This window comes from Chaetodon auriga, chromosome 22 (assembly GCF_051107435.1).
Source record: "Chaetodon auriga isolate fChaAug3 chromosome 22, fChaAug3.hap1, whole genome shotgun sequence".
NCBI lineage: Eukaryota > Metazoa > Chordata > Actinopteri > Chaetodontiformes > Chaetodontidae > Chaetodon > Chaetodon auriga.
The window spans coordinates 16732678-16746328 of record NC_135095.1 but is presented as its reverse complement, the minus strand read 5'-3'; the positions used below and the strand labels follow the sequence as shown (position 1 = coordinate 16746328).

The 13651-nt window shown below is 43.9% G+C and overlaps 2 protein-coding genes across 2 annotated transcripts in view; one reads left to right on the top strand and one right to left on the bottom strand.

Moving 5' to 3' along the window:
* Positions 1–1062: 1062 nt before the first annotated feature.
* LOC143315257 (CD9 antigen-like) overlaps positions 1063–13651 on the bottom strand; it is an 18699-nt gene continuing 6110 nt past the window's right edge. Inside the window, exons 2-6 of the mRNA XM_076722857.1 lie at positions 4805–4907; positions 3755–3852; positions 2590–2679; positions 1847–1918; positions 1063–1503 (exon numbers count right to left, since the gene is read on the bottom strand). Of these exons, the coding sequence (XP_076578972.1) occupies positions 1438–1503; positions 1847–1918; positions 2590–2679; positions 3755–3852; positions 4805–4907 (429 nt within the window). The 3' untranslated portion in view covers positions 1063–1437. The remainder of the gene's footprint in view (positions 1504–1846; positions 1919–2589; positions 2680–3754; positions 3853–4804; positions 4908–13651) is intronic.
* LOC143315231 (laminin subunit beta-1-like) lies at positions 7939–9943 on the top strand. The gene is made up of 5 exons (XM_076722831.1): positions 7939–8037; positions 8564–8740; positions 8830–8989; positions 9429–9531; positions 9937–9943. Exons 1-5 carry the CDS (start codon positions 7978–7980, stop codon positions 9941–9943), a joined length of 507 nt encoding a protein of 168 aa, XP_076578946.1. The 5' UTR covers positions 7939–7977.

The window sequence follows — 13651 nt, the reverse complement described above, 5'->3', positions numbered from 1 at the left end:
CTCAGAATCAGCACCTGTCTTTCTGCGTGCGGCGCGTTTGCTTGTTTGTTTTTTCCTCCACGTGCTGATAATGGGTTAGCTGCTGCTCTGTGCGCACAGGATGGCTCCTGTTTCCCATCCGGAAGCAAAATGAAAAGAAAACTGAAATGTTGTCTTTTCTTTTTGTGTGTGTGTGTGTGTGTGTGTGTGTGTCAGAAGGATCAACGAGAGGATGGTGAGGCAGAGAAGGAGAATGAAGGAGACGTCGCATTTTCAACATTTGTTCAGGTTTGCATCAACTCATGGGAACCATTGAGGCAATCATATGGAAGTGGGTGCTGTAGATAGCTGCCGGGAGAAGCTGTTCTGTCTCCTTTTCTCTTCACCTTGTACACCTCAGACTTTGAGTACAACCCTTCATCGTGCCACCTACAGAAGTTTTGGGACGACTCAGCGGTGGTGGGGTGTATAAAGGATGGACGAGAGGAGGAATACAGAGCAGTGGGGGGCGATTTTGTGGAACGGTCTGGTAGAAATCACCTGCTGCTTGACGTGGCCAAGACCAAGGAGATGGTTATTGATTTCAGAAGGACCAGGACGACCACACAACCTCTGCGTATTGTGGGGGAGAATGTGGCAGTGGTGGAGGATTACAAATACCTCGGAGTGCACCTCGACAGCAGACTGAACTGGAAAACCAACATCAAGACTGTTAGAAGAAGGGGATGATCAGACTCTATTTCCTGAGGAGGCTCAGATCATTCAATGTGTGCAGCAAGATGTTGGAGATCTTTTTCCAGTCTGTTGTTGCCAGTGAACCCTTCTTAGCTGCAGTGTGCTGGGGGAGCAGCATCGGAGCCGGCGACACCAACAGACTGAACAAAGTGATGAGGAAGGCCGCCTCCGTTATTGGCTGCAAGCTAGACACATTTGAGGAGGTGGTGGAGAGAAGAACTGTCAACTCAATCATTTAAATATTTATTAATAATATGTAATAATAATAATAACAACAATGATAATAATAGCAATAATAATAACAGTCATTAAATTTGTGGGAAGCCCCACGGCCACTCCTGCATAAAACTCCAAAGTTCTGCTTTTATAAAAAAATTTAACTTCAGGAACAAGCAAAATTTAAAAAAAAAAAGAATCACACAGTAAAACTCAGTTAGCTGCAAAAAGCCTGTTAAATTCTAACGGAGCACAGGCAAACCTTGAACACGCTTTTACACAAACTGAACTTGATGTTATTTAACAGTGAGGAGCTAACAAAAGTCAGGAACGGCTGTTACGATTATCAAAGTGACATAAACTCTAAAGCAGAGGTTGTGAAAGTGAGGACAGGTTAAAGATGGGAGGGGATTTGTGTGTTTTGTGGCGGCGTTTTTTCAGACAAAACTTAACTTCATGAACAAGCAAAACTTAAAAAAAAAATTTGTGTGTGGGATTTGTGTTTGTTCAGACACAGTGTCTGGACCTCACAATGGCACAGCAGAGCATCATGCTGAAGATCATGCCAAAGATCTGTGGAGAGGAGGAGACAAGACAACAGGGTTAAAACCACGTCAGTCTCAAAGGAACGCTGGACCAGACCAACGGCTGACTGACACAAGGAAACAGAGCGAAAGGAGTGACCTTCAGGGTCCTCCAGAGGGCAGCAGAAACAAATACATTTACTCTGGAAAAAGGTGGAGTTTTTCACACTGGAAACCACTGCAGCTTCAAAAACCTCACCAAACAAGACCAACTCGTCTTATTTATACAATAGATTAAGGAAGATAAAGTAGGTGTAAGATACTGTCTGTGTCCATTTGTGTGTAGACTTTTATGTGGACTTTCCAGGACTCGTGTAGAGTTCTGCTCTCACCATGATGATACCAATGCCGATGCCGACTCTGCTGATGTGCAGTTTGATCTTGTCGATGGCGGTCGGACAGCTCTGACAGAACGGCAGAAAGAGGGATTTAACAGTGCTGACAGCTCACTACGACGACACCAGCATTTATTTTGAAGAGTAAGAAACAGGTACAAATCAGATTAACCAAAAAATGACTTGAACTTTGAACATTAGGAATAATTCAACGTTAGTGAGGCTCTGTTACGGCCGGCTCGTAGGCCGCAACAAATAAGGGAGATGCAAACGGGAGGCTCCAAAAATTAACAAAAGTTTATTAAATAATGCAAACAAGGAAAAATGCTATGGGGTGTGGGAATCAGTGTCAGTGGTGTGTGAAGGTACATGGGTGTGTTGTATAGTATGTGGTGTATGTTGTCAGTGCGAAACCAAAAGACAATAACTCAAACATCAGTAGGCAGCATGGCGTGGTGAAGACCGACGAGAGCGTGGCAGCAGCCCGCTGCTACTGCTGTGATTGACGAGCACGAACCCCCCCCGTGGACTGGGCAGGCGGGGTTAAGTAACTGGGAACACTGGCCAGGTGTTCCCAGTTACTTGATGTCCTCCTAGCTCCACCCAGTTGAGTACCTGCAAGACAGAGCACACACACAGTATCCTCAAAGGACTAAGGCCCTGGGGCCGTCACAGGCTCCCTGACCAATAGTGTGTCTCCATTGATCTTAGACCCTGTAGGTAGAAACCCTGTGTGTTACCGTGGTGATGAGGTTCTCCAGACCCTCCTTCTTGGGGCAGATGTCTTTGGCCGCATCGATCACCGTCCCCGTGGGGCCACAGCAGTTCAGCTGCCAAGAGGAAACAAAGCCACGACTTTAGAAAGAAATAATTAGCTCTTTATTTGATAGTTATCAGATGTGTACAGCACAGCAGTACTGTGAGCTAAATGCTAATGTCGGCATGCTGTGTGATGATGATCTTCTTTTAGCCCTAGTTTAGCATTTTAGCATGCTAACATTTGCTAAATTTGCTAATTACCACTACACACAATTACAGCTGAGGCTGATGAGCTTTGCAGTCATTTGGTCATATACACTTAAATATTGGACAAAGTAAAAGTTTGACCCGATGATGGCGCTACAGTTAAAGTCACAGAAGCACCAAAGAGACTAAAATTGATTGTGAGTGGAACGTGAATGTGTGTACAGAATTTCATGGAGGTCCACTGATAGCTGATTAGCCACTAGCATGGCTACAACTCATCAGCTGTCCAATGATCTGAGCCAGCAGACACTGAGATGTTTCAGTAAACCAGAACGCACTGGTTAGCACTGTGCTAAAGATACGGACGCCTCTCGCCACACATGTGACTAACGGACATGACGCTCCAGGTTCAGTTACAGTTCAGGATCACAGAAAAATGGAAGCAGCAGCAGCAGCAAAAGACAGCTAATAAAAAGATAAGAAATAGGTGTTCGTTCGTGTGTGTGTGTTTAATGGCTCCACAGCATCCTAGGAAGCCCACGACCATCATAAGAACCCCCGCCGCGTGTGTACCCTGTCTTTGTTGGAGATCCCGGCAGCAAACTCAAAAGTGAAGATGAGGAGGACGAGGAGGAAGAAGAAGAACTAAACCAGAAAACAAAAGTCAGTTTTCTCAACATGTTTCTAGATGTACAGTGTTTGTTGTTTCAGGTCCAAACAGGAAATTCAACGCAGGACGGCAGGTTTGACCAACAGATCCGTGTTTTGAAGGTTAACCAGTGCACCTCTGGAAGGTTCTTCTGGTGACAGGTAGAGAGGTGAATATGGCGCTCATGTTCCAGTCCATCAGGATGGGGTCAGTTAGTGGTTGGAAAACCACAACATTCCATAATTCCATAATTTAACCTCTTCTAGTGCTGAACAGAAAGAAAGACTCACCAATCCCAGCATGCACGGCGACTCTTTTATGGCTCCACAGCATCCGAGGATGCCCACAACCATCATCAGCACCCCCGCCGCGATCAGGATGTACACACCTGCAGAACGACACGGCACACATCAGTTTCCTTCACACACCCCGACCGGACCTACTGATTAAACCAAACTTTTCCCAACTCGTAAAAACTCAGGTTTTATTGTGAAAATCTTTGTGTCAGTTGAGTTACAAAGATCACAGTGAATGTGGGCTTCTGTTGTGCGATGTGTGATCACTTTATCCGTATCATCGTGAACGACACGACACCACTAACACAGATACGCTACGGTCTGTCCTCATCTGCTTCTCCTTCATTTGCATCAGAAATTTGCATGGAGCATCAAAGCTAGTCTCATTCAGGGTACTGATGTCACTCCGCTCCTACAGATAATGAAAGTCAAGGCAGATGCTACACGAGAGCCCAGAAGTTGTGTTCTGGATGTGCGTTTGAATCATATTCAGCCAAACATCTCAACAACAAGTCATAAATATCACTGTGGAAATGCTGCTATGTGAATTTCCAAACAAACAAACTGTATAAACGGCTTAGAAAAGTGATTTCACAGCTGCCAATAAACAGCCAGCATCACCACAAAACGTTTCCCACACAGCCACAACTCCATCATCAGGGCTAATGGACTGACACACACTTAACACTGAACTCTGCTTCAAACGCTCCCGAACACAGAATGACATGAACGTTGAAGGATCCCTCAGGGGAACTTCCTGTCTGTGTTTTATGGCTTTTAAAAGTCAAACTGAGTATCTTTGGCTTTTGGCCCTTAAAACAACTTTTCAAAGGATGCTTTCACTGGATCAACTGTTATACAACTATTAATCCAACAATGACGCGCAGATTAATCACATTAAGGAGTGAAATTCAGAAAACCTGGATTCTGGATGGAAAGAAAGGTTAAGTTATGATACAGTTGCTTCAAAAACAGCCAGAGAAGATCTTTGCCTGTTCTGTGGGTGCAGCTGCAGAGACAGCAGTGTAACATCAGAGGTCTTACCAGTGAAGAAGACTGTGGGTGACTCCTCTCCTTCAAACAATCCTGCTGTCCTGCTGTCAAAACGCAGCCACAGGCCCACGGCCAGCACGGCAGTGCCCGCCAGCTACACGAAGAAGAAACAAAGCATGCATGAAAGAGTCAGCGTAGTTAAACTCTTTGCTGTCACCTTTAAATCACATCCAGTGCTGAGAACATGGAGTTCATGAGGATATTTCCTCGTGCATAAAGAAAATCTTTCAGTGAAAACGAGTTGATCAGCAGGTAGAACATGATTCACACATCATTGTGCTGATGTCCACATAATAACTGTAGGCTGATAGGAGTGTCATTACTTTGCAGATATTTCATTGTAAAATAAATCTATTGGATAAATCCTGTTGCAGTCTGATGATGCCGTGCTAGATGAAGTCAGGGGAAAAAGGAGAGAGGGCGTCTCCAGGAATTTAGCTGGTTTAGAGTGGCAAGGTGAAGGAGTGTGGTGTTCCTATGAGAGAGCACGAATACTGATGTCCTGCTGCTGATTTATTTGGCTGTGGTCTGCAATAGTAATACAAATAATAATCAGCATGGCAAACACCATACATAATATGCAACATAATAACAGAACAAAGGACTGTATTCATCATTCCAGCATCATAAATCATCACAAAACTCGCTAGCCTTAACCACGCACCAGTGTTAGTTAGCATTAGCTATAGCTTATATGAACAGCAAATAAATACACTTCACAGTGTTAGTATAACCCACCAGAATGACTCAATATCTCCTCAGCAACCACACAACACAAGTTTACATCAACTCTTTGTTGCCGTTCTGACGGTTTATGTCAGCAGACGTCAGCGTTACGCTGCGAGACAAAAAAAACGCTAATTCAACCGCTTACTTTAGTTCACGCCTCCTCCGCTCCCCAATTTCAGTGTAATTGAACTTCCTCCAGAAATGAGATCTGGCCGGCATGTCCTGACTTTGCTGACAAAAAGTAGTCCTCCGCCACTTCTCTTTAACCGTCCTCTATCTGCTCGACAACAAGTGTTCCTCTTCCTCTGTTAATTTGGGTGGAGCTCCTGAAGTATTTTAAAAGATCTTATATGATAATCGTTAGTCCCTTATCAGATCAAGACAGAATTTAAAGCGCTATTTTTATGGCGCATTAATTTTGCTACTGGAACCCAGCCTGAATTTCAGCCAGTGAAGGCTGTTATAATTTATGTTTTATGCGTAATGCCCCTTTATGTATTACGACAGTACCGTATTATGGCTGTTTTATGACTGCCACTTTGTTATAATAATGCTCAGATGGTCATAGTGGCAGCAGGGTAAAGCAGTATGTGCTGTTTGTCCACGCTCTGCGCTCTTATAATGCCCGTTAATATGCGATTTCCTCACTAGGTGAGCATTAATACTGATGTGTAATGTTGTCTGCCTTTGTTTAATATGTTGCATTTACCATAGTTAAATTTCAGTAACTTTGTTAAGGTTATTATCACGTTAGCCGCGAGTTAAGCTAATTGCTAATTAGCCACCATGCTAGGCGGAGTTGCAAGTCATATCCGTTTAAAGTGTGCTGTTTAGAACACATTTAATGGTGACTTAAGTTACACAATACTGTGTTGTTTTGTATGATGTAGTTTTATCATTACTTCATGAGGTAATGTGTGTTTTCATGTACCATACAATAGGTAAAGCTCTGTGTTAGGTGATACATTTAGAGCAAAACACTCTTAAATATAGGTTTAACAGTGGGCTCAGGTGGTCGTAGCTGCTGCAGGGTAAAGCTGTGTGTGCTGCTTGTCCACGCTCTGCACTCATTTGCCTTTTAATGCCCGCTAATATGAGATTTCCCCACTAGCGGATGGACTTTGACCATAAAGACGGCTGCCGTTTTCCTGTGGTCACTGATGAGAGGAGCTGTTGCCACACCAACTCCTGGGTGTGTCTGAGAGTTGCAGGCAAAACCCCCTCTTACACATTATATTTAGGGACCTCTATAAAACTTTGTTTGCTGGCCAGCGCTGCATTTTTTTTGGGGGGGGGGGTTAAAGACAATTAAAGGACACCATTGAAAATATATATATATATATATATATATATATATATATATATATATATATATATATATATATATTATGTGCAAGAGACATTCCTGGATTGAAGAAGTATTTACGAAGAGAGAAAAGACTGGAATTACAAAAGGACAACTTTTATCATTGTCAGAAATCCTACTGTGGTACATCAGTTCTATTTTTCTTTAAAAATTCATATTTTCGTAAAAGAACTTGGGATTTATGTGATGGAGGTGTAAGTTTCCTTTTGGGATCAGACTTACAGTATTAATTTGAAGTGTGATAAGGTTCTATGGACTTCAGTAAATTGTAAATAAACTTGGATGGATAGTAAACAGCTATCAAAACCTTGACTATATTCTGCTTATTGGTTATACCACACCAAGAGTCACGGTCAGGTCATGAGAGATCCAGTTAACATCGTAAAACTCATATTGTCAAGTTAGGTTGACACGTTGAAACTTTCATTTCACTCAACTGGCTTAAGCCAAGTGTGCCAAACGCATACTGTTACTGCTGAGGCTCCGGAGCCCAAAAAACAGTTTCCAGGACATCTGAAGAACATTTAAAAATAGATAAGTCTGAGTTAGTTTGAGTCAATTTTGCAGGCTTTTTTTAAACTGCCCTTCCCACATGTGTGATGTCTTTACTTTCAGCTGTAACAGCTATAATACCTCAGCTTTAATTCTGACTCCTCATCTAAGAAAATAGAAACCCTAAATACAACAACAAAGACACAGACGGCTGTAAAAATGTACAAAACATAACAGATAATCCCTCAAATTATTATTAGAAAGTTTCAGTTTCTTTAGTGGCACAAATACAGCAGAAACATGAAGACCTACAACGTCATTACAGTCTGATTAGATGTAAAGTCAGTTTATCCCAATGTTTTGATTTAAAGTGTGTGTGACAGCCCTACATCAGCTGGTCCTCTCAGCTCGTCTGGACATGACGTATAAATAAAGTTATGCTGCCGTAATGAAAACAAACCCGCTTCAGAGCCTCAACATTCGCACTGACCCTCAGCGAGCAGGCGTCTAACATGAAGGAGACAGCAGATGTGTGAAGGCAGCCCTGGATGAGACTGAGCGTGCTCAGAGCATCGCCATGGACGCCATCCAGCTGGCCCAGAACAACACCAAGGGCACCCTGGACCTGCTGATCTCTGTGAGTCTGACCTCTGACCTCCAAGATCACAGTACAGCGAGGTTACAAAAGTGGCTGTCATGGGAATAAAACCACTATCAGTCTGAAAATGGTGGAGTTGTATTAGAAATCAGGCCCGTTTGAGTCTCTGAAGTGATGGATATCAACTGTGAGAACTGAGAGATGAGTGATTTTTCATGTGTTTGTCTGCAAAATGTCAAAAATCCTGATGTCCAGCACAATGAAGCTGAACCCAAACTGATGTGTTAAAGTCAGAGTAACAATCCAAAAGCACCAAGAGACTCAGTTTCCAAGGAAATCTTCAAAGGAGTGGACGAATCAACAGACAGTGTGTGCTGTTTATTTGACCATTAACAATACGTCCATTTACTGCAAGTGTTACCAACATTGGACCAGAAGCTGGGGCTCCACATGTTAGAAAAAAGTTCAGTCAACTTTACGCTGAACTGTTGTCAGATGACTGCTGGTCTCAGCATAGTCATGAATTTTATGCTTTGTAGAGAAAGTGTGTGTGTGTGTGTGTCAGGTGGAGTCGGAGACGGCCACGTCGGAGCTGAAGCTCAGTAACACCACGGGTCGTCTGGTTCAGCTGGAGAGGGAGGTCGGGCTGCTGAGACAGAACAAGCTGGAGGTGAACAACGTGGCGGAGACGGCTGACTGGATCTCCAACCAGGCCAAACAGAACGCAGAGGAGGCCCAGCAGGTCTCACACACACACACACACACACACACACACACACATGTTTTCATCCTCTGCCGTCATCCCAGCAACACTCGATTGTTTGTGTGAAGGAGTTTGATGTGGAGGTGAGAGATAAATTCGAGGAGGCGGAGGACCTGGTGGAGGACAAAGGGGAGTCGGTGCTGCAGGCGAGGAGGAGAGCCGACGAACTGCAGCAGGAGGCCAAAGAGCTGCTCGCCCAGAGCAGCAGCAAGCTGCAGAGACTGGGAGGTGATTGGTCACAGCATTTGTTGTATTTTCACAGCTTCTCTAATAACTGCTGTCATTTCATCAGAAGTTTAAAGAAAGCGTGCGTCCTACAGACATACGCACATGCAACAAAGACCAAACACAGAGATCAGTGTGTTGTAGCTCAGGGCCCAAAATCAGGTATTGGAACCGCAGAAAACCAGTAAATATTCATATTTAAGAAGCGTTTGGATTGAAAAATGACATTAACTGTCAGTCAGTCATCAAAATCGATGCAGATTACTCTTACGTCAGCGTTTCAGCTTAAATGCAGTTTTAACCAATCAAGTCACACTGGAAAGATGCTAAAAACACAGTCAGATGAGTTTAAGAAAAATGCAAATAAATAGAGATAAATGTAAAAAAACAACAGATAAATGATCGAATCATTTCTCTCGTCTCTCTCTTTCTGTGTTTTCAGAGTTGGAGAGCTCCTATGAGTCAAACCAGCTCATCCTGGAGGTCAAAGCTGCAGAGCTGGCCGAGCTGGAGCAAACCGTCCGGCGGATCCTGAAGTCTGGATTGTGTGTGAGCCAAAAACCCACCACCCAAATATTTTGGACAGCCGAGCCGAAAAGGATTTTAACAATGGAAAGGAGCTTTAAAGCTGCCAAAGATTGTGAAATTACTGAAATAGTCCCAAAGAAAACCACTAAAGGCCAATGTGACCTCAGTGCTCCAAAGCAGGAACGTGTAGAGATAAATTCAGCTGTGTGAGACGCCACAATCTGTCTGTTTAAATATACGAGTCAGCGTTTTTGATGGAAGTATTAAAGCTCTACATGACCTCAATAAGCCCAAAGCTCTGAAAACATTACCTGGACCAAAACAAACCATTGTGACTGTTTGTGTGACTACAGATAAATATTCCATTTTGATTAGAAATGAAGTTACTGAAGCATCTACGTGGTCTTTTTTTTCCTTTTCAGTGAATGATAGAACACCTCCAAGACATGTTGGTTTATTTCTTTTTAAGAAACACGACTTTCCCCAAGTTACGATTAGAATTTAATGAATATTTTTAGCTTTGAATCCAATGACTGGATTGTGAATGATTTCCAGCCAACAGACATTACAACAAAGTTTACTGTATTATAATTATTAGTGTTCTGAGTCTTTGTCACCGTCTTTGCATAAAGCCTTAAAAAGCTCATGGAGACACTGTGCTTAATCCTAAATATACAGGCGGAACATGTGTGGACTTATTGCCACTTACGTTGCGGTGTTTTATTGAACGTGTTATTAATGATGGCTGGTGTTTCAGGTGCTGTAGATGTCCTTCCTGTCTGTCCTCAGAATCAGCACCTGTCTTTCTGCGTGCGGCGCGTTTGCTTGTTTGTTTTTTCCTCCACGTGCTGATAATGGGTTAGCTGCTGCTCTGTGCGCACAGGATGGCTCCTGTTTCCCATCCGGAAGCAAAATGAAAAGAAAATTGAAATGTTGTCTTTTTCTTTTTATGTGTCTGTGTGTGTGTGTGTGTGTGTGTGTGTGTGTGTGTGTGTGTGTGTGTGTGTGGCATAAAGTGCAGCAGAGCGGTGATTTCTTGGATCAGCCTGTTGCTCCTTCATCAGCAGTGATCACACAAATTAAGTCCATTTCTAAATGATTATTTTTTATTTTTTTTTATTCAATGGCCTAATTAATTAATTACTATATATAGTAATTATAATTGTTTTTTTATTATTTATTCATAACTCAGCAACTTTGTCTGATTTTGTCAAGCTGCTGTTTTCAGGGTCAAGAAAGAACATTTAAGATCAGTCAGTATATTTTTGAGACTGAATTAAATGGATGATGAAGATTGATGATGATGACTCTGATTCCCTCTGGTTTTTTCTTCTTCTTCTACTCCTTTTTCATCCTCAGCTGAACCTTTGTGTTGAATTTCATATTTAAGTGTCCCTGTTGAAAAAGCTGTTATTGGTTCTGTTTTAATAGAAGGAACTTTTAGTATATCAGCAATAACAGCAACCTCAATCCACAAACTCAGATGATTTGGAGCCTGGTTTGTGTGTCTGAAGTGTCTCAGTCTTCTTACTGAGCTGCATAAAAGACTGAGTGTGTCCCTCTGGAGAACAACACAGACTCTAGAATCTGTCTTTAGGACTGAAACTAGAGTTGAAAATTGCTCAGCTCGCCCTGGTTAGATGGCGTGAGGTACTGCGTGTGCTCAAAGGTACATCATGGTTCCATCAGGTGTTCGGTACAGTTGGCTGTCAAGTTCTATATAGCAACAGTATGTCGCTGTCCTTACAACATACCGGAGACCGGTCCTCGCTGCCCTTGCAACGCGCCGACCAAATTTTAGTAGACGGTCAGCCTGGCGACGCAACAGACTTCTGAAACAGCCTTCAGGAGCAGGAGTCTCTGCAGGAGGAGGAGGAGGAGGCTCCTTGCTGTGCGTGAGGCCGTCCTCGCTGTCCGGGTTGCCGCACAGCCCTGGGAGCCCCCTGTGCAACTCCATGAGGCTCTCCTCCTGAGGATGCAGCTCAGGTGAGAGGAGTTGTACTGGGATTTCATCCAAAACCATTTGTTTCTTTCCTGCCTGTAACTGCCATTTCAGCCAGCCTCTCTCCTCATTGATGACTTTGAACAGGCTGGTTGAGATGCTGTTAATATCATCCATGATTTTCTGCTTCAAAACAAGTTCCTTCTTTTGCTTTTGTAGCAAGACTTCTTGGCTGCAGATTAGCTGCTCAGCCTTCTTCAGATTGTGCTGAAGATTCTCTTCATTTTCTGTAGCTAGGTCAGAACGAAGCATGGCCACTTCATCGTGATGGGCTTGCTGAGCGTCCTCAAGTTGATTTTGAAGATCACACACTTTTGCCTGTAGCTTCTTCATTTCTTCACCTTTCACCTTCCGCTTGGAGTCAAGCAGAGCCACCACAGCAGCGAGATCCTCAGTCTGCTTTTTCAAAGTCTCCCACTCCGGGAGAGTCTGACAGGCTGCCTCCTGCTCTTCCATCTTTGCAGCTTGTGGCTTTTCAAGCCTGCTCATCTGCAATTCCTGAGTTTCCTGTGAACTGCACAGGCGATCGTTGAAATTATTGTCTATCATTGGCATTTTGTTAGTAGTCCTTCACAACCTCTGAAATTATTCGTAGATATGTCGCAGTTTGTTTCTTGATCTGGAAATTGTAGTTTGTGTTTGATGTGAAAATTATTCACCTGTGAGGCTATATATAGATATGTGTGCCTTTGATCGCAACAAAGACTCATGATGTCACCGGTGCCTTTGATCGCATCAAAAGACTCATGATGTCACCGGTGCCTTTGATCGCATCAAAGGCACCGGTGACGTCATGTGTCTTGACGTCACTGGTGATGTCATGATATCATATGGCGTCGTGACCTTCTATGAACGTTCAAAAGAAAACAATCCTAAATTATTTAGGATTGTTTTCTTTTGAATGTAATCAGCCGGGCGGAACATGTGTGGACTTATTGCCTCTTACGTGGTGGTGTTTTATTGAACGTGTTATTAATGACAGCTGGTGTTTCAGGTGCTGTTGATGTCCTTCCTTCCTTCCCTTGAAATGGTGTCTTTTCCTTTTGTGTGTGTGTGTGTGTGTGTGTGTGTGTGTGTCATGTGTCATGTTGTCATTCCTGTGTACCTGTCCCGACAATAACTCTTTTCTCTCTCTCCCTCTGCTCCTAGACGGAGCGCACGGAGGCAGGGTGATCGGCTCGGCAGCAGGCTGATCACACTCACCTGCCTCTCATCACGTAATCAAGCCGGCTACTTAAGCCGGCTCCAAACCTGCTCCCGTGCCGGAGTATTGCCTTAGCTGCTCGTGAGCCTGCTCTCAAGCCGTCCTCCTGCCTCCCGTGATCGACATTCGATATACGTTTTCCTTGCTCTTTGATCATCTCCAGTTGAGCCTGCTCCTGGACGCTTTCTGTTCTCTAGTTAGTGTTTTTGTCTTTTGTTACTTTGTGATTCTTATTTGCTACTTTCCCCGTTGAGGTGATTTTCAGTTGTTTTTCCTTTGTAGAGTGTTTTTCCCGTTACGGTGACTTTTGTTGGTTTTTCGCGTGTCCGCGTTTTCCCGTTTAGGTGATTTTCTATTAGTACTTTGTTGGACAATAAACTTATTGTTGGTACTCTGCATCTGGGTCCTGGCCTTTTCCTCACTAGTCCGTGACAGAATACTCCGGCCAGAATGGACCCAGCGGAGTCAGAAAAACTGAATCGTGCGATCAGCAGCCAAGCCGCCTTGGTGACTCAGCACGAGTCTTCTCTGCGGCAAGTCATGGAGCACTTGCAACAGCTCACCGCCAGCGTGGCCCAGCTGAGCGGACAATTGGCGTCTATCACGGATCAGCTGAGCTCCCCCACCGGCGCCCCCCCGCCGGCAGCCGACCAGACCTCCAGCCCGCCTCCGAGTCCCAGAGAGCCGTTTATCCCCATACCAGCCAGGTACTCAGGCGATTTGGGCACATGTACGCAATTCCTTCACCAGTGTTCCCTAGTGTTTAATCAGCAGCCTAGCACTTACGCTACACACCAGGCAAAAGTAGCCTTCGTAATGAGCCTGTTAACGGGGCAGGCAGCCGCCTGGTCCGTAGCCGTTTCCAGTCAACGTTCAGGTTTGATTTCTAATTACCCTCACTTCGCTGAAGAAATGAAACGGGTTTTCGATC